Source organism: Oreochromis niloticus, linkage group LG23 (genome assembly GCF_001858045.2).
Source record: "Oreochromis niloticus isolate F11D_XX linkage group LG23, O_niloticus_UMD_NMBU, whole genome shotgun sequence".
Lineage (NCBI taxonomy): Eukaryota > Metazoa > Chordata > Actinopteri > Cichliformes > Cichlidae > Oreochromis > Oreochromis niloticus.
The window spans coordinates 2,706,934-2,734,171 of NC_031986.2; the positions used below are offsets into that span (position 1 = coordinate 2,706,934).

The following is a 27,238-nucleotide window of genomic DNA, read 5'->3' on the forward strand; positions in this document are numbered from 1 at the left end:
TGCATCCACCATGCCAAATTTTCATCATTTTCACCAAACAGGATTTGATTTGTTATTTTCATCAATTGTTCATTTTGCTGTTTTAGTTTTTGATTGTTTTTTCTTTTCTTTGTTTTCTCTAGTTTTTTATTTTATTTTTTTTTTATTTTTAAATAATATGATATTTGTAAAATTTCATGTGAGCAATATAATTTTTTTTTTATTGCTTTCATGTCTAAAACCTCTTAAATTCCATTTTCTTTGTTCCTAGTTTCTGTGAATGATGTGGAAGCAGTTCGAGAGGGGCACCAGAGTGAGGTGCTACTCAGTATTGCAGATGAGTTCCCACCTGACAGATGCTTCACATTGGTCTTTCGCGGTCGCAGAGGCAATTTGGACCTGGTGGCCGAGTCAGCTGAGGAAGCACAGTCCTGGATATGGGGCATGAGAAAACTGATTGAGAATGTGGAAAACATGGGTGAGAGGGAGAAACTCGATCAGTATCCTTCACTCAGTTTACATACATATGCTGTCAACCTAAGTATATATAAAGAATTTGTGTTGGGTGTACATTACAACACATTACATTTTTCAGTAATACAGTAATGTAACGAGTTACTGTACTAAACTCGGTAATCATATAATCACATTTGCATGTCAGATAGAAAGAGGAAAAAAATCAAGCATATCTTCTTCTTCTTTCTGCAGACATGTGCTATTCTTTTGTGTGCAGGGAGGAGAACTATAGTGCCGGGTCTACAACTTTTGGGGAGTGGAGATTTGGGGTTTATTTTTATTGCATGAAAACACAGTAATAAAGTACGTCAAGAAAAGAAACTGCAGTATACTGCTATCAAAATGTCAGCTCTTTGCAAAAATCCGAACAGATAGCAGGCTAACACAAAACTGGCGAAGAACCCAGTGTGATCTTACAGCTACATGTATGCTGACCCCAGCTAGCAGCCAGTGCTGGATCTTTATTAGGTAACATGGAAGTGATGAGCTGTCAGGCTTGTTGTACTGTAGCCTTCATTTCTATGTGTACCTGTGGCAATTGCGACAGCAGATCATCTGCCTCAAATTTAAATGTTAGACAAAGATAACACAAGTAAACAAAATGCAGTTTCTAAATGAAGGTGTTTATTATTAAGGGGGAAACCCTAAAGGGGAAAAACTCCAAACCTGCATGGCCCGGTGTGAAGTGATTGCCCCTAAACCTAATAACTGGTTGGGCCACCCTTAGCAGCAACAACTGCAATCAAGCGTTTGCGATAACTGGCAATGAGTCTTTTACAGCGCGATGGAGGAATTTTGGCACACTCATCTTTGTAGAATTGTTGTAATTCAGCCACATTGGAGGGTTTTCGAGCACAAAACGCCTTTCTAAGTTCATGCCACAGCATCTCAATCAGATTCAGGTCAGAACTTTGACTAGGCCACTCCAAAGTCTTCATTTTGTTTTTCTTAAACCATTCAGAGGTGAACTTGCTGGATCATTATTCTGCTCTAGAACCCAAGTGCACTTCAGCTTGAGGTCATGAACAGATGGCCGGACAATCTCCTTTAGGATGTTTTATTTGACAACAGAATTCATGGTTTTATTTACCACAGAAAGTTTTCCAGGTCCTGAGGCAGCAAAACAGCCCCAGACCACACTACCACCATCATTTTTTTTCATCCATCCATCCATTCGCTTCCGCTTATCCTTTCCAGGGTCGCGGGGGGCGCTGGAGCCTATCCCAGCTGTCATAGGGCGAGAGGCGGGGTACACCCTGGACAGGTCGCCAGTCTGTCGCAGGGCCAACACATTTGTTTTTACTGTTAATATGATGTTCATTTTCTTAAAAGGTGTTACAACTGTGTTACTTTTACCCCAGATATAATGGGACAAACACCTTCCAAAAAGTTCTGCTTTTGTCTCATCAGTCCAGAGAATATATTCCCAAAAGTCTTGTGGATCAAGATGTTTTCTGGCAAAACTGAGGTGAGCCTTTTTTGTTCTTATTGGTCAGCAGTGGTTTCTCCTTGAACTACTCTGACTGCTACTTTTGATACAGTCGATAGTGATGGGATTTCCGGATCTTTTTAGAGAGCTGGCTCTTTCGGCTCCCAACCGGCTCTTCAGGTTGTTTTGTTGCTTTAATTAGTGTGAATGCTTGAAAAGCATTCACAGTATTGTTGTTGTAATCTTTATTATTAATATATATTCCGTACGTTTTTTGGCATCTAATTCCTTCAAAACCGCTCAACTTAGAAAAACCATTCAAACACCGTTAGATTCCTCTTCTTTTGGACATGACTGCTTCTATTTTTCTCATTTTTAACATTTATATTTTTAAAATTATTCAACTTTTTTCAACAAAAATTTCCCATGTATTTCAATGGGGAGACCCTTCAAATCCTCATTCAACTTACTCATTTTTAAACTCTTATTACTTCCACATACATTGACGTAGAGCCACTGTTAGGTTTTGTATTGTGATTGTCATTTATGCTTAGAAATATCTACCCATATATGTTTAGAGGTACATAATCGATTGTGTAGTGATAGGATGTGTGATCTTTAGTAGGCTGTAAAAGGCTTTGTGTGCATTCCAGAGCTCTCTGACTTTCACACCCACATTTTAGGAGCATGGGAGAGGTCGTACCTTGTCTTATTGTTTTATGGTAGGATAAACTGTTTTAGTCTAAGTGCCTTTTGTTTAGATGGACAGCTCTGGGGAGTCTTCCTGGGGTCACAGTTTGACCGCCCCCCCCCCCCCCCCCACACACACACACGGTATTCTTTGTTCACATGCATACCTATGTAAGATGTCATATGTTAATGAACCTATGCGTATTCATGTAACCACAATAAAAGAGCAGTGTTACGGGGGAGCGGACGAGAGCAACTGGGGGGCGAAGGAACGGCGTTTGTTCGGTTGTCTCCCGTGCACGTAAAACATAAAGAACTTGCCTACTCGTGTCTTGCTTGCTATGTAATTAAATTGTCTTCAACGTTCCAGTGAATAGGTTTGTAGCTTGAACCTATCAGCCACCATTCAAACTTTAAAATGAAGACAAGACATTCAACTTGTATTTATCTTTTCAATATCTGTTATACTTTTTCTTCAGTTCCAGTTTAAGTTTCATGATGTTTTTTCACCCGTTTCAGAGTTTATAATGGTTGTGTATGGGACGGAATGTTGGGGCTAGAGTGAGAGGAGGGGGGGAATTAATCTCAAAATCTTTTCTTAAAACTGCTGCTGTGTCCGCAGCGTTTGCTCTACAGGTCTGATTTTACCCTCAAAACGTAGCCATCGCTGTTGTCTTTCATCCAATGTGTTTATTATTGTAATAGTTGTTATGGTTCTTTCATAAATGTCACCAATGCACAGCCTCCTCCCTCCAACTCTTCCATAGACTCTAATGTTAAAATGGCTCAGAAGGTTCGGGTGAAAAACAGAAGAGCATGGTGTCTTTCCACTGTCACCACGTCCATATAATAAACTCCACAGGCATGAAAACTGAGAATTCAGGAGACTAGACATTGCTGGCACTCACGGTGAAAGAATTTTGTCAATACGACATGTACTTTTCATTTGGGAGCGATTTGTTTCGACCTGACTTTTCTGTTCATTTTAAGCAGCAAAAGTGAGGTGCATGTCTGTGTGCGTGTGTATGGAGCCATTGGGTGCAGTCACTATAGCAACCAGGCTCACACCTGCCTGCCTAACGAGCTCTGTCTCTCACTCTGCCAAGATTCATCTTAAACACTTCTCTTTCAACTGCTGCTGTGTCCACAGTGTTTGCTCTACAGACATCATTTTACCCTCAAAATGTCGCCATCGTTGTTCTCTTTCCAACAGCGTGTCTTTCAAAGCTCAGAGATGTAAACCTTAAAAACTGTGTGGATCCAAGTGGAGGGATCACATTTTAGTCATTCAGTGATTCAAAGAATATGAACTTTTAATATTCATTCAGATGTTTTCTGACTCTAAATTTTCTTTTCTCATTACTTAGGTTTTTACAATTTTAATTTAAAAACTTTTCAGCTATTTTCCAACTTCTGTGTGAACATCAGCTTTCAAAAGTTCTGCACTTTTGTTTTCAGGTTAAAAACTCTGTATTTTCCAGCTCATTCAACAGTTTTTAACTTAATATTCAGTAATTAATTCATTTCAGTGCATACATTCAGATTCAAGCATTCACACTGAAGTTTCTTCAGAAAATGCACTTTCTAGTTAATTTATTATTAACAACAATATAAAATTATGCACAAAAGGAATTACTAATGTAAAAAAAACCCGTGGTTTTATTTGCATATGTTTATATATAAATATATACGGTGGCCCCTAGAGACAAAGCAAGTACAAACTCCAAAAAGCACATAGCTAGCGTTAACTAACCTTCCTAAACAGAGCTACCTAGATCACTTAAATTACACAATTGAAAGCATATGTGTATTGTTTGTGTATTTATACACAATTCAATTCAATTCAATTTTATTTATATAGCGCCAAATCACAACAAAAGTTGCCTCAAGGCGCTTCATAAGACACAAGCACTCATATATATTAAAATAATTTTTTTTTAAAAATGTTCATTTACCTGTTACTACCACACACCAAATTTGGTCGTTGGTACTTCTTGGCTGGTGTAGCCACTAGATAACAAAAGCTCAACACTGCCCCTAGCATCCTGGAGCACTTCTGTTGTGTTTTGTACGTGCTTCGGGGTTTGTACGTGCTTTGTCTCTAGCGGCCACCGTAAATGTACTTACATTTTATGTGGAGTGAATAAATATAATAAATAAATCATATAATACAAAAACCAACTATTTACAATTCAACTTTTAACAATTTAAATTTTCAGCTTTTTCCTTTTAAACAAATTTAAAGTGAAACAACACAAAACACTGCAAACCACAACACAATTAAATATAAATTAAAATATGAAAACAAAAAGAAGATGCACATTCTCTGTCATATGGGCCTGCATGAATAAACTTTCTGAATCCTTTATCATCCGCCACTGAAAATAGTTGTGGATGATTACTATATCTTTCTAATGTGACGTTGTTGTCCCTGGCTTTCTTTCTCTCTCTTTCCCTCCGGCGGGCTCAGTTGAGCCCGTCCCATCTCGATCAAGTGACGAGGACAACGATGTGACCGTTTCAGGAGATGATAAAATATTTCATAACACCCCGATAGCTTGCTGAAGAACTCGAGTTTCTTCTCCCCCCTCAATGCTGTCAGACACTTGAAAGTGACCCGCACGTGCTTCTCAGCCAATCACAGCGGTACAGACACCCAGCCTTCCGTTTCCACTATACTCTTTCATTCATTTTTCAGTGGTGCGACTAAAAAAAAATATTTGGTCGCACCGGTGCGACCAAATATTTTCGAGTAACAAAAAAAAAGAAAAAAAATCTCTGCAACTCTCCGTGTGGTCAACAACAGACACACATTATGCCACTGTCGTGGACTAAACCAATCAGAGATAGTCAGGGGCGGGACCTCTCTGATTGGCCGTGGTCCAGTTGAAAGTGCAGGTGGAAGAGAGAGGTGAGTATATATCAATATCAATATCAATTCATTAATGGATTTCACACAAAGACGTAAACACAGAGCGGACCCGACGCATCAGAATCAGCTTTGTCTTTCTCGGCTTTCTCACCCCACGGCCCGAACACGGACACGCTGTCGGAGCTCAGCGATTCTGATGCGTCGGGTCCGCGCTGTGTTTCCATCTTTTTTGTGCTGATTCTGAGCTGCAGGTTTTGTCTCTCCAACCAAAATTCGCCGAGCCAGCAGCAAAAGAAGCAGCAAACTACGCTTCACATTTGATCAATGTCGTCATGAATTCCCTCTGACTTTTGCTGTTTTGCTTCCACCACGATAAAAATCACACTTCATGCACAGCTCTCTCTCTCTCTCTCTCTCTCTCTCTCTCTCTCTCTCTCTCTCTCTCTCTCTCTCTCTCTCTCTCTCTCTCTCTCTCTCTCTCTGTACTTCCAGAACAGTTTCCCGTCTCAAATCTCTGTTTTCTGCATCATTCATTCTCTTATCACCCACCAGTCTACCGTTGTTTGCAGCGCTGTGGGCCGCTGTCTTTTTCTTTTCTTTTTTCCACTTAAATGTCCTCGGACAAGAAAGCCTAATTTCTGCTGTTCAATACTGAAGAAATTTAAACTTTTTAAAATTATGCAAAATTGCAGAATATTTTTAAGGTTATCTGCTATAAAACGCCAGACCAGGAAAATCTGCTTCATGTTTTTCTGTGTTTTATTCTCAGTTACTTTGACACAAAGGCATCTGCTGTGATGTTCAGAATTCTGATGAAGTCTCACATGTATCAGTGCTGATAAATGATCAGAATTATAATATTTCTGACTGTCTGAGGCTAAATTGAATCGAATCAGGACCTTGTGAATCGGGATTGAATGAATTGTAGAAACCAGTGATGATACCCAGCCCTAGTGAGCAGCCTAGGCCTGACAGCAGTGGATGTAGCTGTGGGTAATAAGAAAAGATGAAAAGAACTATTGATAACTTTTGTGTTAAGTTAAGGCCTGATCCGTCTGAAATTCATAGCCAGCTCTGACACGGTGCCATCAATCTTTGAATGCTGAAAAAACAGCAGTGTATCCAGACAACACATTATATGCTGCAATAAATGCACTGCCCAAGTGTCCCCTCTCGCCACTGCCTTTCAGCAGCAGGCAGCAGCAAACAGGTCGTCAGAGGAGCCAAGATGATGATTAAGTTTAACATTGTCTACAGTATTGACAAAGCAATTTAAGCACAAGTTTGTTAGTTAATCATTTAGAAATGAATATTGTCTGTATGGACTTCCCCCCCCCCCAAAGAAAGTGCACATATAAAACTGCAGTGTTAAGCGATGCGGTTGAAAAATTGGAGTGCGCCTAACTTTTGTGCCAGTACGCCTAAATTTTTAGAGTTAGGCATACCGGTGCGCCCATGGCAAAAAGTTAGTCTAGAGCCCTGAACTATGTGAGAGTGAAAGTATATGTATGTGAAAGAAGAATATATGTATGTGAGAGTGAAAGAATGAATTTTGGCTTGTACGGCCCCTCATACCACGGCTCGTGTTGTTCACTTCAAAGAGTCGGCTCTAAGAGCCGTTTCGTTCGCGACCGACACATCACTAACAGTAGACCAGGGGTCCCCAACTCGAGGCCTCGAGGGCCGGTGTCCTGCAGTTTTTAGATGTGTCTGTGATCCAACACAGCTGATTCAAATGGCTACATTACCTCCTCAACATGTCTTGCAGTTCTCCAGAGGCCTGATAATGAACTAATCATTTGATTCAGGTGTGTAGACCCAGGGTGAGATCTAACCTGCAGGACACCGGCCCTCGAGGCCTCGAGTTGGGGACCCCTGCAGTAGACCATCTCATGTCCCACTTAGAATACCATGTGAGCATCAAAGGTACAGCTTTTGAGTGGTTCAGGAGAGAACTTTCTCAGTCCACTTTGGTGACTCTGGCAAACTCCTATGCACCCTCAAGTATCCTCAAGAGGATAAAGAGCTGGTCCAGTGTTTCACGACCAGGACAAAAACCGCATTGTTCCTTCTGTATCCGAGGACTTTCCTTTCCACCACCCCAGTCTGCCGATCCAGAGGTACTGCCCCTGATCTCCACACAACACTGAAGAGGCGTGTCAACCAAGACAGCCCTACAACATCCAGATCATTTAGGAACTCATCCACCCCAAGGGCCCTGCCACCAAGGAGTTGTTTAACTGCCTCAGTGACTTCACCCCTGGAGATAAGCGAGTTGCCCCCCTCGTTCCCAGACTCCACCTCCACAGAAGATGTGCCAGTGGGATTAAGGAGGTCCTCGAAGTATTTCTTCCACTGCCCTACAATTTTCTCAGTCAAAGTCAGCAGCGCTCCACCCGCACTATACACTGTGCAGGTAGAGCACCACTGTCCTTGTGGACACCAACCACCTTGTGGCCGCAGCTCAGTGCAGTGGCTTAAGCAATAGAGGTACTGAATATATGTATGAGTGTATATATATATATATATATATACACATACACACTGGACTTTGTCATAGTATAAGCCCTTACCAGGCCCCTGTGACTCTTTTAATTGTGGTGTTTATTGTAGATTGTCATGATGCTGTTAGGTAACAATTTCCCTTGTGGGATCAATAAGGTATCTGTCTTTACACTTCACTTCACCTGTTGCCTACTGGTGGTGGTCAGAGGGCCCGGTGGCGCCAGTGTCCGGCAGGCTCGCCTCTCTCAGTGCGCCCCAGGGCAGCTGTGGCTACAATGTAGCTTGCCATCACCAGTATGTGAATGTGTGTGTGTGAATGGGTGAATGACTGAATGTAGTGTAAAGCGCCTTGGGGTCCTTAGGGACTAAGTAAAGCGCTATACAAATACAGGCCATTTACCATTTACAGTGACCATTGTACGATTACTGTAGCAAAAAAAAAAGTTTTATTAGAAAGTTCCTTGATTGTTGTATTCAGATGGATTGGTGAATGGTTCAAAAAGGCAGACAAGAACAATGATGGCAGGATGAACTTTAAGGAAGTGCAAGACCTGCTGAAGATGATGAATGTGGACATGAATGAACATCATGCTCACCACCTTTTTACAGTGAGAGACCTGTACTAAATGTGTATACTAACAAAGTATACACATTCCTATGATTTAAATATTCATTTTTAAGGTTGTTTGGGTTCTGTTGTAATTTTCTTAGTACTAGGATTAGGAGATCTTACACTTTGATGCATCTGTCCACCTAGCTACAGTACACATTTTTTGCCTCTTGTCTCAGATGGCTGATAAGTCCCAATCAGGTACCCTGGAGAATGATGAGTTTGTGCTCTTCTACAAAATGTTGACTCAGCGAGAGGATGTACTGAAGGTATTTCAGGAATACTCTGATGGTCAGAAGCTATCCCAAAGCAACCTGGAGGACTTCCTTAGAGAGGAACAGCTTGAGGGGGGTGATATCCAACTGCATGCTAAGCAGCTCATTGAGTGCTATGAACCCTCAGACAAAGGTGCACACATTGTAAAGAATACACTGCATCTTGATGTTTTGTTTGAGTATAATTTTTATGACATTAGGATTAATCTATTCCCTCATGAGATTTTATGGTACAGTTAACGTATTACGTTAAAAGACATTGACACCATCTTACTGTCATTCCAGCCAAGCGCATGAATGCCATGACATTTGATGGCTTTTTGATGTACCTCGGCTCAGCTGAAGGCTCCATTTTTAACCCACAGCGGAGGGGGATCTTTCAGGACATGACTCAGCCACTCTGTCATTATTTCATCTCATCATCCCACAACACCTACCTGATGGAGGACCAGCTCAGAGGACAAAGCAGTGTGGAGGGATACATCAGGTAGCAGTACTGACTTAAAATTACCATGCTTTGATCAAATTCACCCCAACATTCTTCTAAAATATGTTGCACATGAAGACCTGGGGTAGCTAGTGAACCACTCCTTCTGACAAGCTTGTCTGCAATATGCTAGGTTGTCCAGAGATACTTCTAGAGAGTAGTACCTTGAACGAGTAGGGGTTTGTAAAATTGCACAGTAAGCCAAAACATGGTTGCTCTGTTAATTCATCAGGTTGAGATTTATCAGTTCGTATTCGTAGTCCAAAATTGGATTATCATCAGTTTTGATCATTTTGGTTTGGTTAAGTCATGCCCAAGTAAATACTGGACTAGATCATTCATAATTAAATGCTTTCCTTTGTAATCATTTTGTGGTTTGTTTTGTATATTTGTAATATTCTTCTTATGTATTTCATGCATGTATTATTTTAAGACAGGTGGGAATTATGTCTCCTCCGCCCCGTCTTCATCATTAAAGATCTAGTCCAGTATTTACTTGGGCATGACTATTGAACCAATTAACCAATACCAACCTGTTATATGTCCGCCGGTTTATCTATGAAGATGTGATTGGTTCATTTGAATTTTTTTCCGTTTCCTGTCTTTTATTTAAGCACATTTCTACTATGTGTTACTATGACCCTGATGAAGGCCACAAGCCGAAACGCGTTGGTCAGTCAATAAAATTGTTCCACTTTCCTTTAAGTGTGCTGTCTTTAAGTGTGCTCTGCCACTAAGAGTACACCTTGGATGGTTCAGTGGAGTTTTCCGCTAACTCTCTGGCATACCTCTTCAAGCAGCTGGCCAAGGCTGTGAGTCTTTGGTTGGCAGTTTCCAAGGCTTCAGTTATGAACAGCACTTTTTAGGTACCTCTTTTATCATCGCACTTTTCTACAGCTCCGATAGTTGGCTAACTTCCCTCCATTATCGCTTGATCTTGGCTTCTTGTCTCCCTCTCCATGGAGGGCACTGCTTCTTGTAGCTGTTCATTTTGGAGCCAGGCCACATCTTCTAGTAGACCTTCAGAGGGTCTTGGTAACTGGACACTTGCTATGGAGAGTCCAGGTTTCTGTTGGAGATGAGACGGCGTACAGGGTGAGGGTAGAGAACTTGTCCCGTTGGTGCTCAGAAAATAACCCAAAACTGAACATCGTGTCACGGGTAATGGGAAATACAGACTCAGTCGCGAAGCTCTGGATGCAAAGCAGACAGTGAGTTTATTTACAGTCCCCCCCAAAAAAACAGTCTTAAACATGAAAAGAAGTGCAATAGTCCAACAGTGGTTTTCTCCAAATTCCCAGTGGTGGTGCAGGTGAGTCTCCCCAGTGGTAATCCTAGTGTGCTTCTCCTCTTAAGTGATAATCCTAGCAAGCTTCTTTTCTCCAACCCTCCGCCCCGTACTTTTCCTCCTAAAAGACGAGCGACAACAACAGATGAGCAGGTTAGCCAGCTAAAGCTACATCACCAATAACGAGCACACTTTACTACCGACCTTCGAGTACAATCCACCGTCGACTGCCGTCCAGACACACCGTTACCTCAGCCCAAAATGGGGGCTGATTAGTGACAGCTGGGTGGAAGATTAGGTACAGGTGTGTCGGTTGCTGAGCGGAGACGCTTCCGGGTCAGGGGTCGCCACACTTTCACTCTCCTGGAAGCAGACCCAGAGGGTGGGGAGAAGGAAAAAAGGGAGAGAGGCGCACACAAGCACACCACAAGCAGGTCATCCAGGGAGGACCTGAAACAACCTATCATGGACTTTGGGAGGCACAGGCCGGTCCACTCCCCACATTACAAATGGAGAATGGCTCCACCAACACCATCGCCCCGGTAAAGAAGGTCCAGCAGTGGATTCACTTCCTCTGTGTCCTGAGGGAGAATAACCTGGACTGGAAGATGCAACTGGCCTTCTACGACTCCTCAAAGGAAAGTGTTCTCTCCTACTGCTTGGGTGTTTGGTACGCAGGGGTCAAACACTATCAGCAAACACTTTCCCCCCAAATCCCACCCCTGCCCACCCACCTCACCAATCTGAGCCATGGTCTGAGTAACCCTCATCACTAAGGCCAATCACACACAGACTCTACTCAGACCAAGTCCTTTGCTCTACTTTCAAGCACTTTGCAACCTGTTCTCCAATGTGTTCCTTTTCTATTGTATGCCTTTCTCTTGTTTTTTTTATAGATTCGTCTTGATTGTATATATTTCTCCTGTTTGTTATTTATTCCTGCTGTTTTACTATTTATATTTTATTTATCCACAGTTGGTGTGGAGCACCCATAATTTCATTTTACATGTACAATGGAAATAAAGGGCAATTCAATGCAATTCTATTTACGACACTTAAAACAGAGCAAAGTGGCTTAATGCTTCTCACAACATCTACTTTTTAAATTTAAATGTAAAATTCTAAATTTTAAAAGTAAGTAGACATTGATTTAATTGATTTCAGGACTTTTTTCTCAATCAATCAATCAATCAATCAAGTGTTCATTTCTATAGCACATTTAAAAAGGACCAGTGTCCATCAAAGTGCTTCACACAAGTGCGGGTTACAACAAAATACAACAAAAACAGTTACAGTTATGTAGCACAAATGCAGACCAGGTGGAAGTCCGAACTAATTTGCTTAAAAGGCTAGATTAAACAAGTGAGTTTTTAAACGCAATTTAAACGATTGTATGGGTTCTGATGTGCCAATATCGATTGGAAGATCGATACTCTAGTCTTTCGTCGGGGCCTTGGTTGCACTAAGAGCAGTTGGTTAGAGGATCTAAGTGCTCTTATGGGGCTATACAAGTCGATGAGGTCGGTTAGGTAACTTGGTGCCAGGTTATTTAAAATTCTAAAAGTATACAAACGAATTTTAAAAACGATACGGTACTTGATGGGGAGCCAATGGTAGATTGGCTAGAACAGGGGTGATGTGATCATGCCTTCTGGTGCCAGTTAAGAGGTGTGATGCGGCATTTTGAACTAAATGCAAGCACTGGAGGAGAGAGAATTGGAGGCCGAAATATAGCAAGTTGCAATAGTCCAATCTAGAAATAATGAAGGCGTGGATAAGCTTTTCAAGGTCTTTATGTGGAATATAGGGCTTTGCCTTGGAAATTTGGCATAGCTGGTAAAAACTCATTTTCACAACTGTGGGCACTTGCTTGTCTAACTAGACAAGCTTTTTTAACTGGAAAACATTCTTATCACTATACTTCACTGAGTTTAAAAAAATAAAGAAAGGGCCTTGACATCATATTATTTTTAAGTGATTATTTCTGTTTCATTAAATGTATCAATGAAAAGTTAGAATAATACACGGGATACCATGAAGGATTTGCTAATAGTCTTATTTTGGAAATCAATGTTCAATTCAATTCAGTTTTATTTATATAGCGCCAAATCACAACAACAATAATAGAACCAGAGAAAAACCCAACAATCATATGACCCCCTATGAGCAAGCACTTTGGCAACAGTGGGAAGGAAAAACTCCCTTTTAACAGGAAGAAACCTCCGGCAGAACCAGGCTCAGGGAGGGGCGGGGCCATCTGCTGTGACCGGTTGGGGTGAGAGAAGGAAAACAGGATAAAGACATGCTGTGGAAGAGAGACAGAGATTAATAAGAGGTATGATTCGATGCAGAGAGGTCTATTAACACATAGTGAGTGAAGAAGGTGACTGGAAGGGAAAAACTCAATGCATCATGGGAATCCCCGGCAGCCTACGTCTATTGCAGCATAACTAAGGGAGGATTCAGGGTCACCTGGTCCAGCCCTAACTATATGCTTTAGCAAAAAGGAAAGTTTGAAGCCTAATCTTGAAAGTAGAGATAGTGTCTGTCTCCTGAATCCAAACTGGAAGCTGGTTCCACAGAAGAGGGGCCTGAAAACTGAAGGCTCTGCCTCCCATTCTACTTTTAAATACTCTAGGAACAACAAGTAAGCCTGCAGTGTGAGAGCGAAGTGCTCTAATAGGGTGATATGGTACTACAAGGTCATTAAGATAAGATGGGGCCTGATTATTTAAGACCTTGTATGTGAGGAGCAGGATTTTGAATTCAATTCTGGATTTAACAGGAAGCCAATGAAGGGAAGCCAAAACAGGAGAAATCTGCTCTCTCTTTCTAGTCCCTGTCAGGACTCTTGCTGCAGCATTTTGGATTAGATGAAAACTTTTCAGGGAGTTTTTAGGACATCCTGATAATAAAGAATTACAGTAGTCCAGCCTGGAAGTAATGAAGGCATGAACTAGTTTTTCAGCATCACTCTGAGACAGGATATTTCTAATTTTAGAGATGTTGCGCAAATGGAAGAAAGCAGTCTTACATATTTGTTTAATATGTGCGTTGAAGGACATGTCCTGGTCAAAAATGACTCCAAGGTTCCTCACAGTGTTACTGGAGGCCAAGGTAATGCCATCCAGAGTAAGAATCTGCTTAGATACCATATTTCTAAGATTTTCAGGGCCGAGTACAATAACCTCAGTTTGATCTGAATTAAGAAGCAGAAAGTTAGCGGCCATCCAGCTCTTTATGTCTTTAAGACATAAATCTTTTTGTAACCTAAGCCTGCTTTAAATTTCTCAATAACTTTATCCCTGACCTGTCTGGTGTCTAAATCCAATTGAGAATCTGTGGCAAGATCTGAAAACTGCTGTTCACAAACGCTGTCCATCTAATCTGACTGAGCTGGAGCTGTTTTGCAAAGAAGAATGGGCAAAGATTTCAGTCTGTAGATGTGCAAAGCTGGTAGAGACATACCCTAAAAGACTGGCAGCTGTAATTGCAGCAAAAGGTGGTTCTACAAAGTATTGACTCAGGGGGCTGAATAATTACGCACACCACACTTTGCAGTTATTTATTTGTAAAAAATGTTTGGAATCATGTATGATTTCCGTTCCACTTCTCACGTGTACACCACTTTGTATTGGGCTTTCACCTGGAATTCCAATAACATTGATTCATGTTTGTGGCTGTAATGTGACAAAATGTGGAAAAGTTCACTTTTGCAAGCCACTGTAGATGTGATACAAACCACTGCAGTGCAGTACCTGTAATACCTACAGCATGTTCTAATCGCTCTAATAGGATATTATGATCAACAGTATCGAACGCTGCACTGAGGTCTAGCAGGACAAGCACAGAGATGAGTCCACTGTCAGAGGCCATAAGAAGATCATTTGTAACCTTCACTGAAGCTGTTTCTGTGCTGTGATGAGCTCTGAAACCTGACTGAAACTCTTCAAATAAGCCATTCCTCTGCAGATGATCTGTTAGCTGTTTGACAACTACTCTTTCAAGGATGTTTGATATGAAAGGAAGGTTGGAGATTGGCCTATAATTAGCTAAGACAGCTGGGTCTAGAGATGCTTTTTAAGTAAAGGTTTTGTCACGGTCTGCAGGAGGCACACAGAATGGAGAATGAGTGGAGGACTCAGGTGGTTCTGCTTGTACGAAAGTATGGACCTCAAACCCTATACTATTTTAATCCTAACAGTGGAGTTATGTGGATTTTGTTAGTAATTTGAAGGTCAGAAAGAGTCCCAATGTATCTTTGTGGCACTGATAGGGTGCCAAGAAAGGAACTATTTGTGACAGGAATGAGGACCGACACACACGGCTTGCATGTTGCAATGTGTTTTATTGATTTACAATGTTTCCACAAACTCTCTGTTTGAGCAGCTTTCCGGCGACAACACACACTAACCGCTCTCCAACCCCGGCAACATCCTTTAAAGTGGAGACATGATTCAATGATAGAGCTCAGGTGTGTGCTGAGCCAAGAAACCACGCCCCACCACACTACTGTACTACAGTGGTGTGAAAAAGTATTTGGCCCCTTCCTGATATCCTATTTTTTGTATGTTTGTCACACTTAAATGTTTCAGACCATCAAACAATTTGAAAATTAAACAAAGATAACACAAGTAAACACAAAATAGAGTTTCTAAATGAAGGCGTTTATCCTTACGGGAAATATATCCAAACCTACGGGGCCATGTGTGGAAAAAGTTTTTGCCCCCTAAACCTAATGACTGGTTGGGACACCCATAGCAGAACAACTGCAGTCAAACATTTGCCGTAACTGGCAATGAGCCTTTTTCCATCTCTGTGGAGGAATTTTGTCCCACTTATCTTTGCAGAATTGTTCTAATTCAGTCATATTGGAGGGTTTTCGAGAATGAACCACCTTTTTCAGAACATAACATACTGATGATTTGTCACAGCCCAAGGCGTCTCATAGTGACATAAGAGGTACCCTTCCACGTCCTTATAAAACACTCAGGTTTCTCAATATACTCCAATATAAACTTGGTCGCTGGGGTAAGAGACACTTAGAGTAGAGACTGAAGCCGTCCATTCCAGGACAAAGACATCAAACTATCACTGATAAATCAACAATAAAATAACTTCATGTTGTGCCCATCAGATTGTGTATTCCAAACTGATTCAGGACCTGTAAGTGAACAGATTTTAGGTACATAATGCTTTGTTAGGATTATTATTTTCATTTCACACATAAAGCACATGTATAGATTCATTCCAACCCGCTCTCATTCCCAACAGCCCGCTGTCATTCCCAATGCGTAAAATGCAGACGACTTTGCACTCCCAATGCCTAAAATAGCGACGATTTGTCACAATCGTCAGTATATAATGCGTTGGGATTAGAACCTGTTGCCAGCATCTCAATCAGATTCAGGGCAGCACTTTCACTAGGCCCCTCTGAAGTGTTCAGTGTGTTTTTCTTAAGCCATTCCAAGATTAACTGTGCTTTGAATCACTGTCCTGCTGCCGAACCCAAGTGTCCTTCAGCTTGAGGTCACAAACAGATGGCTGAACATTCTCCTTCAGGATGTTTTGCTAGAAGGCAGAATTCATGGTTCCATTTACCACAGCAAGTTTTCCAGGTCCTGGCAGGCGGCAAAAGAGCCCCAGACCAACACACTACCACCACCATATTTTACTGTTGGTATGATGTTCATTTTCTGAAAGGCTGTGTTACTTTTACACTGGATGTCGATATGGGACACACACCTTCCAAAAAGTTCAACGATTGTCTCGTCAGCTCAGAGTATATTCCCCAAGGACTTTGGGATCATCAAGATATTCTCAGGCATAACTGAGATGAGTCTTTATGTTCCTTTTGCTCAGTAGTGGTTTTGGAACTCTGCCATGAAGGATCTCTTTCTCATGGTGGAGTCATGAACACTGACCTCAACCAAGCAAGGCCTTCAGGTCTTTGGATGTTTCTCTGGGGTCTTTCTAACATCTTCGTCACTGTACTAGATTTTGAGGATCTTTTGGTCTACTCTACGTTGTCAGACAGATCCTATTTAAGTGATTTCTTGATTGAGAACAGGTGGTGGCAGTAATCAGATCTCGGTGTGGCTAGAGAAATTGAACTGAGCTTTCCAAAGATATGATACACCACCATTAATTTATGTTATAACAGGGGGGGGGCACTGATTTTTTTCACACAGGATCCTGTCAGAAAGTCAGTAGAAGCAATACAGAATCCCAGCCCGTTCTCACTCCCGAGGCGTAACATCCCGACGTTTTGTCATGTCCCGCGGCGTTTCTGAGGAACGCGAAAGGTGACCTTCCACGTTGTTATGGTACGCGGCGGGTTCCAGGCCTGTATTGCAGCCCTAAACCTAACCTTATCCCTAAGCCTAACCATAACCTTATTCCTAACCTTAACCATAACCGTATCCCTAAGCTTAAACCTAACCTTATCCCTAAACCTAACCATGACCTTATTCCTAACCTTAACCAGCACTTTAATGATGTGAAATAGTGTTTTCCCAAGCGATTTTAAGGGGAAAAGTGAAGATGTGTAGATTGAGTCCAACCGGTTCTCATGTGTCCGCAGTTTTCCGATGTCATCACGTAGGAACGCGTTGGGTGCCCGAAAACATAATATGTTGACGATTTGTCACCTAGCGTAAAATGTTACGCTTTGGGAGTGAGAACGTGTTGCAGAATCCACAATGTGTGAATAAAAGGCAGACAGGGTCGAGTGAGTGTAGGCAGGGTCGTCTGGGTGGAGAGAAGTGTTAGGGATGATGTGTGACACAGGAATAGCAGCAACAGTGAAAGGGAAGGTGTACGAGATCAGTGAGAGAGACTATGATGTATGGTTTGGAGAAAGTGGCATTGACAAAAAGACAGGGTGGTAAGCCAGAGGTGGCAGAGTTGACAATGTTAACATTTTCATTGTGAGTGGTCAGAATGGACAGTATTTTAAAAAATGAGTATATTAGAGGGATAGTTCATGTAGAGGAGTTTGGAGACAAAGTTAGAGAAGCAAGGTTGAAATGGTTTGTGCAGAGGAGAGATGGTGGATATATTAGACAAAGGATTTTGATTATGGATCTGCTTGGAAGGGGGAAAACAGGAAGACCTCAGAGGAAGTTCAGGGATGTAGTGAAGGACATATAAAGGGTTGGCGTGACAGTGGAGGATACTAAAAATAAAGTGACATGGAGGCAGATGATCCACTGTAGGAGCAACCGAAGGAAGAAGAAGATGAAGGATATGTTCATGGCCATTGTATTTTTTACCTTTCTATGAACCAGAACAGAATCAATAATAAAGGAAAGATTGTATTTGTCCTTGTTCTTCAGGGCTCTGAATCGTGGCTGCCGATGTGTGGAAGTAGACTGCTGGGATGGTGCCAATGGAGAGCCCATTGTATATCATGGACACACTTTCACCTCCAAGATACTTTTCAAGGATGTGGTTAGCGCAGTGGGAAACTATGCCTTCAAGGTAGGATCACCTGAGTGGGTTATTTTACATTTTTATAAGGGAATATCAGTGTTTTGGTTGATGGCTGTCCTACAGCTTAAGCAAAATGCTTTGCCTAAAACCTCTGCTCCCTGATGAAACGGAACAATGTACAATGTATTTAGTATAGGATATCACACCCCCATGTGTCCTGGCTGAAGAAAAATCTACTCACACCTTTAAAGCAGATGACCTGTAATGACACATGTGAGGCCCTGCCTGCACATATACACCCCTGTCATCACAGTCATAAACCAACCTTTCATTGTTTCCAGACCACTCACATGGCTTTTCTCCTTACTAATGTTCATTACCTCCCTGTCCTTTGGATATTAGAGAGACATCCCTCCATGCTGAAAGAGAGAGCTGCACAGTAAGCTACATAGAGAATGTAACCCATGGTGACTCTGAACTCATTAAGAGGCTGCAGTGGGCTGTCTGTGGGAGCCAGTGATCGACACTCCACCAGCCACATCGTCTTGTCTGTCTGGAGTGTAGTGAAAAAGCTATATGACTAAGCCAGCCTCCTCTCCTTCATTTAACTCTGGATACTGTCCATAACCAGGTATAGGAATGCAGGCAGACAGTGGTTAGTGCTGTTGGTGGTTAGGTCAGATATGAAATCTTTGAACACGGGCATGCTTTTTTTTGACCACTGTAGACTTCAGAGGTAGGAACCTCTGGAGACAGAAACCTCTGGAAAAAGTTCATAATCAGTATTTAATCGGAGCATTTTTTCACTGTTCATAAAAAACAATGAACACAAAGCACACATGACGGACCCAACCACACAGTTCGTACATTTCGGCACCTTTAATTGGTTGTTGTCACATACAGCGCTCGCTCGCAGCTTCTCTGCTGCACCTACACACACAACAACAACAACTCAGGACCCAATTCATTCTTGTTATGCAGGTGAGGCGTGATTGCTGATAGAGCTCCAGTGTGGTGGTCTCCCCTGAAGCTGCACCACAAACCACACCCGCCACCTAATTTTACTAATAACCAAACATCTAAGTATAGACCAGAAACAGCTCTTAAGTATTTTTCTAGTTTCTTTACGGACACTATTAAGATTTTAAATAAACAAATATATAAATGTATCAAACAAAACTTAAAAGAATTTCAAGAAAATTGTACAAGAAATATTTGTAGAGTGACAACAGACAGCAGATAGATGTGGTCTGCACAGGTCCAGGGCTGGAGAAGTTAATCCAGTGGTTGGCTGCAAAGAGATAATTGCAAAGAATAATAAATTATCTAGCACACAGCAACAACAACAACAACCTGAACTGTTTGTCAGACACTAATTCAGATCAATGAGTTACTTACCAAATACAGCCTGTGACATCCTCCTCTCCTATCCACCCCACAGACTGTCTGGTCAAAGAACCTGAAATATTATCTGCATGAACTATTACAGTGGAGCCTGAACCCACAGTGAGCGGAGCTCTGCAGCCAGATGTTTAAGGCGGTTTCACTAAGTGAAGTGCACTCATTGGCAGCAACATGAACATATTTTAGGGGTGGCTGTAGCTCAGGAGGTAGAGCAGGTCAGCTGCTGATTGGAAGGTTGGTGGTTCGATTCCTGGCTTCCCCAGTTTGCTTGCCAAATATCCTTGGGCAAGATACTAACCCCGACTTGCTCTCTGCATTCATCGGAGTATGAACGATAGTTAGACAGCACTCACCGTATAGATAATAATGCTCGTATGGGGTGAATGCGGCGTGTTGTATAGAGTGCTTTTGAGTACCAGGAGAGTAGAAAAGTGCTATATAAGAACCAGTCCATTTACCATTTTATAACATTTGGTTTACTCAGTTGACCTTTTTCTTAGGAATGATGCGTTCTTCTCATTATGACGATTTTTTTCTAAATCATAGAAGGTATGTTATACTGTACAACAGATTAATGGGACAGCAGTGCAGAAGCTTCAGAACTTGCCTTAGAATCCTCTGGTTTAAAATATTTCTTCAACAATAAAGTAACCCAGTGACAGTTGTCAGTATTTCCGCTGCTGCACAGCAAACAATAATTGTTGATAGTTCATTCGGCAAACCTCATTTTTCAAATTGTAAACAAATACAGTTTAAAAGAGGGTTTCTGTTGCTGCCACAGTGTAATTCAGTTTAATGTAACCTGAAATGTCTATCAAAGTGGCCAATCATATTAGACCGCGTCCTCACTTGGGCTCCGCCTACAGACAGTCAAAAGTAAGTTTATTCATACAAGCAGAAGGTGCAGAGAGAGCCTAAAAGTGTAGCAGCGTGTGCAAAGCAGACACTCTCCCATGCATGATGGCTTCTTTGTATGCAAGGCTGCTGAATTCTATGCACATGGGTTGTTGAATTCACATGCAAGGAATCTAATTGCAAATTTCATATTTGTTGGAAACTCAATATTGCCCATCCATCTGCTGGTCTTACAGCCAGTCAGGCACAACCCGAGATGATGGGCAGACATTTAAGTTTTCTGTTATCATACAGTGGTGTGAAAAAGTGTCTTTCCAATTCCTGATTTCCATTTTTTTTATATGCTTGTCATATTTAAATGTTTTAGATAATCAAGTAAATGTAAATATTAGATAAAGATAATACGAGTACACACAAACTGTAGTTTCTAAATGAGGGTATTTATTATTAAGAGGAAAGAAAACAAATCTGCATGGCCCTGTGTGAAAATGACTGACCCTCCCTCGTTTTAACATAAACTGACATCTTTGGAGAACTGAGTTCAGTTTCTCTACGCAGACCTGATTACTGCCAACACCTGTTCGTATTCAAGAAATCACTATACAGGACCTGCCTGACAAAGTGGGGTAGACCAATAGAACCTTTAAAAGCCAGACATCATGCTGTGATCCAAGGAAATTCAGGAATTAATATGAAACAAATTTATGGAGATCTCTCAGTCTGGAAAGCCATTATATGGCTTTATTATGGCCTTATAAGGCCATTTCTAAAGCTGTGGGAGTACAGTGAACCACAGTGAGAGCCATTATCCACATATGGCGAAAACATAGAACCTTTCCAGGAGTGGCAGACCAAAATTACCCCAACAGCACAGCGATGACTCATCCAAGAGGTCACAAAGACCCCAGAACAACATCCAAACAACTGCAGGCCTCAGCTGCCTCAGTTAAGGTCAGTGTTCATGACTCCACCATAAGAAAGAGACTGAGCAAAAATGGCCTGCATGGCAGAGTGTCATGGTCCTGGGTTTTTGACCCAGTGTTTTGCATTTGTGGAGTTTTGAATCTTGGCTATTCATTATTGTGGTATTCCTACAGCACATGTGTCAAACTCAAGGCCCGCGGGCCTTATTTGGCCCAGCATACATTTATATCTGGCCCACGAGATCATTTTATATAATTTATTATTATTGTTATACATGAGGCATTAATAACATACACAATACTACAGAAAGTAGGAAAGCTAAAGAAGAATCTAACATTTCAGGCATTTTTTCACCAGAGCTGTTTTGTAAGCAGAGGAGATAAACAAATCAGCCCGGACATATACCCATGGAGAGTTTCTGAAGAGTGGCATGATGAAGGTGTGCAACGTTTGTGTCCAGACAAAAAGCAGATTTTGGCAAATGTGACTCTGAGCAGAAATATGATGTTTTATCAGGTTTCTGAGATGGCCTCTGATTTATGAACACAGTTGTGTGAAAGAAGCAAAGACGTTATTGCATAAGATAAGATAAGATAAGATAAGATGGCCTTTATTAGTCCCACAGGTGGGAAATTTGTTTTGTTACAGCAAAAGTGCAAAGTTATGTAGCAGAAATTAGAAAACACTGGAATGCAATAAAATACAATAAAATAAAATAAAATACTATATACAATAGAATAAAATAGAATAGAATAATATATACAATAGAATAAAATAGAAATACAAATACTATATACAACTGAGTAGGAAAATACAAAAACACAACTTCGTCAGAAGAAGAATTGCACGTATAGCAGTCTTATTGCACATGTGTGGGTTTGTGTGTTTGATCAGCTACAAAAGTCTTTATTGTAGAGTCTGACAGCAGTGGGGAGGAAAGACCTGCGAAATCTCTCCGTCCCACACCGTGGGTGCCGCAGTCTCCCACTGAAGGAGCTGCTCAGTGCCTTCACAGTCTCATGCATGGGGTGGGAGATGTTGTCCAACAGGGATGACAGCTTAGCCACCATTCTCCTGTCACTCACCACCTCCACTGGGTCCAGAGGGCATCCTAGAACAGAGCTGGCCCTTCGGATCAGCCTGTTCAGTCTCTTCCTGTCCCCAGCAGAGATGCTGCCCCCCCAGCAGACCACACCATAAAAGATGGCTGAGGCCACCACAGAGTCATAGAAGGTCTTCAGGAGTGGGCCCTCCACTCCAAACGACCTGAGTCTCCGAAGCAGGTACAGCCTGCTCTGCCCTTTCCTGTAGAGGGCGTCTGAGTTATGAGTCCAGTCCAGTTTGTTGTTCAGATGAACACCAAGGTACCTGTAGCTGTCCACAGCCTCGATGTCCATACCTTGGATGTTCAGTGGTTGCAGTGGAGGATGTTTGTGCCTGCGGAAGTCTACCACCAGCTCCTTGGTTTTACTGGCGTTGATCTGGAGGTAGTTCAGCTGGCACCAGTCCACAAAGTCCTGAGTCAGTCCTCTGTACTCCTTGTCGTCCCCATCAGTGATCAGGCCGACTATTGCAGAGTCATCAGAGAACTTCTGCAGGAAGCACTGGGTGGAGTTGTGGGAGAAGTCTGCAGTGTAGATGGTGAAGAGGAACGGAGCCAGAACCGTTCCCTGTGGGGCCCCCGTACTGCAGACGACCCTGTCCGACACACAGCCCTGAGTCCTCACATACTGTGGTCGGTCGGTGAGGTAGTCCAAAATCCAGGTAGTGAGGTGATGGTCCACTCCAGAGTTCTCCAGCTTGTCCTTCAGAACCGAGGGAAGAATGGTGTTGAAGGCACTGGAGAAATCAAAGAACATGATTCTCACAGTGCTCCCAGCGGTCTCCAGGTGAGCGAGGGAACGATGTAGGAGGTGAATGATGGCATCATCCGCTCCAATGCCAGGCTGATAGGCAAACTGAAGTGGGTCCAGTGATGAGCTCACAAGGCGCCGAAGCTGAGCCAGGACCAGCCGCTCCAGGGTCTTCATCAGGTGGGATGTCAGAGCCACCGGCCTGTAGCTGTTGAGGTCCTTGGGGCGTGAAGTCTTTGGCACTGGAACAACACAGGAGGTTTTCCAGAGCTGTGGGACTCTTCCCAGCCTCAGGCTCAGGTTGAAGAGGTGCTCCATCACACCACACAGTTGGTCCGCGCAGGACCTGACGACCCTCGAGCTGATGCCATCTGGACCCGCTGCCTTCTTGGCTTTAATCCTCCTCAGTTCCCTCCTAACCTGGGTGGTTGAGAGAGACAGGCTGGAGCCTTGTGTTGAGTGTGTATTGGATGCTGTTGTTGGGGGTGGGGAGGAGTGAGCAGGGTGAATAGAGGAGGTGTGAAGTGTCTGAGGTGTCAGAGGTGGAACAGCAGCAGTGGGGGTGGGTGAGTCTGCAGCCGATGTTGGAGACTGCCTCATGGCTGAATCAAATCTGTTGAAGAAATGATTCAGTTCATTTGCCCACCTCACATCCCTCCCAGGCAGAGAGTTCTGATGTTTGTGGCCTGAGATGGTTCTGAGGCCTCTCCAGACTTCACCAACATTGTTTTGCTGAAGCTGGTTCTCCATCTTCTGCCTGTAGCTGTCCTTCCCATTCCTTATCAGTCCCCTAAGCTCTCTCTGCATACTCTCTTGCTGTGGATACCATACTGCATCATACACCAGGAAACACAAACCATAAATTTTATCCAAGCTAAAGGTTACGATCACTGTCAATTTCAGTCTTTTATGTGGGAAATAGATTCAGATCGCCAAAATTCCTTATCATACAGAGGTCCGTTGGCTGAGTTGGGGAAAAGTTCTTAATAGAGTTTTTGAGCTCAGCAAGGAAATCTGTCAGTTCATGGACATGGCATGTATGATGCGGTGAAGGCATTTCAAGTGAAGCTGTTACAAATGCACCAGTGCAACGTGCCTCACTTTCCCTGTTGCCAAGTAATGTTGCACCAAGTCAGCGGACTTTGCTGATAAACTGAGCGCACTGTGCACTGAGTTTGCATGGCACTTTGGTGATTTTGAAGCACAAAAAGAACATTTCGAGCTGCTTCGTAACCCATTTACAGTTGACATGGAAACTGCACCTGTGCAGATTCAGATGGTGCTGCAGTGTAATGGGACACTCAAGGCAAAGTAAGACACTGAATGGTCCACACAGTTTATTAGTTCCATTCCTGAAGCAATGCCCCAGCTCTGTCTACATGCGGCTCAAACCTTGTGTATGTTTTCATGTTTTGTTTTGTTTTTCTGGGGTTTTTGGCAGCATGTTCATATTTCTAACATACATAATTTTGACAGGATATACTTTTGTGGACAGCAAAAATATTTAAAGTTAAAGGTTTTTTTTAAGTTTATTTATTCTGCAATAATATTCCTGTCTGTTTTTATTCATATTCATGTTTAAAAAACATTGTTTTATGGTGTTCACTAAATGTTTATCTTGTTTGGCCTGCGACCTAAAGTGTGCCTTGAGTTTTGGCCCCCTGTGCAATTGAGTTTGACACCCCTATCCTACAGTAATTTAAATTTCCTAGTTCAGTTTTCTTTTGTTTATGAGTTTTTTCTGATTGTGTTTTTCCCTTGTGGTTCTGGTCTAGTTCCCTGAGTGTTTTCCTTTCCCTTTGTTTCCTGTGTATGTCAGTCTTGTTCTCATTTCCCATAGTCTTCATCTCTGTGTTCTGTCTTTAGCGCACACCTTAGTCTCCCCAGCCTGTTGTGTCTCTTGCTCCCTCTCTCTTTGTGTCTTAGCCATGTCTCTGTTTCGTCTCCCTTACCTGTTCCCATGTTAATCTCCTTATATTTCATCCTTTGTCTCCTCAGTCCGATATGACCTGTGTTACCACCTGTTGCCCATCCTCTTGTTATCCAGTGTATTTAAGTCCTCAGTTTGTCTTTGCTCCTCATCACATCATCAGTCTTCATGTAGTCCTCCGGTCATGTTCCCCCCGTGCTGTGTGCTCCATGTTTTGCTTTCTAGTGTCTAGCTACCATGCCAAGACTTTAGTGTTTTGTATTTTTAGTTTGTAGTTATCGGCAATAATTCAATTCAATTCAATTCAATTTTATTTATATAGCGCCAAATCACAACAAAAGTCGCCTCAAGGCGCTTTATATTGTACAGTAGATCGCACAATAATAAATACAGAGAAAAACCCAACAATCATATGACCCCCTATGAGCAAGCACTTTGGCGACAGTGGGAAGGAAAAACTCCCTTTTAACAGGAAGAAACCTCCGGCAGAACCAGGCTCAGGGAGGGGCGGGGCCATCTGCTGCGACCGGTTGGGGTGAAAGAAGGAAAACAGGATAAAGACATGCTGTGGAAGAGAGACAGAGATTAATAACAGATATGATTCGATGCAGAGAGGTCTATTAACACATAGTGAGTGAGAAAGGTGACTGGAAAGGAAAAACTCAATGCATCATGGGAATCCCCAGCAGCCTACGTCTATTGCAGCATAACTAAGGGAGGATTCAGGGTCACCTGGTCCAGCCCTAACTATATGCTTTAGCAAAAGGAAAGTTTGAAGCCTAATCTTGAAAGTAGAGATAGTGTCTGTCTCCTGAATCCAAACTGGAAGCTGGTTCCACAGAAGAGGGGCCTGAAAACTGAAGGCTCTGCCTCCCATTCTACTTTTAAATACTCTAGGAACAACAAGTAAGCCTGCAGTGTGAGAGCAAAGTGCTCTAATAGGGTGATATGGTACTACAAGGTCATTAAGATAAGATGGGGCCTGATTATTTAAGACCTTGTATGTGAGGAGCAGAATTTTGAATTCAATTCTAGATTTAACAGGAAGCCAATGAAGGGAAGCCAAAACAGGAGAAATCTGCTCTCTCTTTCTAGTCCCTGTCAGGACTCTTGCTGCAGCATTTTGGATCAGCTGAAGGCTTTTCAGGGAGTTTTTAGGACATCCTGATAATAATGAATTACAGTAGTCCAGCCTGGAAGTAATAAATGCATGAACTAGTTTTTCAGCCTCACTCTGAGACAGGATATTTCTAATTTTAGAGATGTTGCGCAAATGGAAGAAAGCAGTCTTACATAGTTGTTTAATATGTGTGTTGAAGGACATGTCCTGGTCAAAAATGACTCCAAGGTTCCTCACAGCATTACTGGAGGCCAAGGTAATGCCATCCAGAGTAAGAATCTGCTTAGATACCATATTTCTAAGATTTTCAGGGCCGAGTACAATAACCTCAGTTTGATCTGAATTAAGAAGCAGAAAGTTAGCGGCCATCCAGGTCTTTATGTCTTTAAGACATTCCTGCAGTTTAACTAATTGGTGTGTGTTACCTGGCTTCATGGACAGATAGAGCTGTGTGTCATCTGCATAGCAGTGAAAATGTATGCTATGTCTTCTAATGATGCTGCCTAAGGGAAGCATGTATAATGTAAACAGAATTGGTCCTAGCACTGAACCCTGTGGAACTCCATAATTGACGTTAGTGTGTGAAGAGGACTCTCCATTTACATGTACAAATTGGAGTCTATTAGATAGATATGATACAAACCACTGCAGCGCAGTACCTGTAATACCTACAGCATGTTCTAATCACTCTAATAGGATATTATGGTCAACAGTATCGAACGCAGCACTGAGGTCTAGCAGGACAAGCACAGAGATGAGTCCACTGTCAGAGGCCATAAGAAGATCATTTGTAACCTTCACTAAAGCTGTTTCTGTGCTGTGATGAGCTCTGAAACCTGACTGAAACTCTTCAAATAAGCCATTCCTCTGCAGATGATCTGTTAGCTGTTTGACAACTACTCTTTCAAGGATGTTTGATATGAAAGGAAGGTTGGAGATTGGCCTATAATTAGCTAAGACAGCTGGGTCTAGAGATGCTTTTTGAGTAAAGGTTTAACTACAGCCAGCTTGAAGGCCTGTGGTACATAGCCGATTATTAGAGATAGGTTGATCATATTTAAGATTGA

The 27,238-nt window shown here is 42.2% G+C and overlaps 1 protein-coding gene across 3 annotated transcripts in view; it reads left to right on the top strand.

Moving 5' to 3' along the window:
• plcd4a (phospholipase C, delta 4a) overlaps positions 1-27,238 on the top strand; it is an 81,084-nt gene that overhangs the window by 9,966 nt on the left and 43,880 nt on the right. For all 3 annotated transcript variants that reach the window (XM_005463671.4, XM_005463672.4, XM_025902691.1), the window contains exons 4-8: positions 251-479; positions 8,470-8,599; positions 8,781-9,009; positions 9,162-9,363; positions 17,989-18,133. In XM_005463671.4, the coding sequence (XP_005463728.1) occupies positions 251-479; positions 8,470-8,599; positions 8,781-9,009; positions 9,162-9,363; positions 17,989-18,133 (935 nt within the window). The remainder of the gene's footprint in view (positions 1-250; positions 480-8,469; positions 8,600-8,780; positions 9,010-9,161; positions 9,364-17,988; positions 18,134-27,238) is intronic.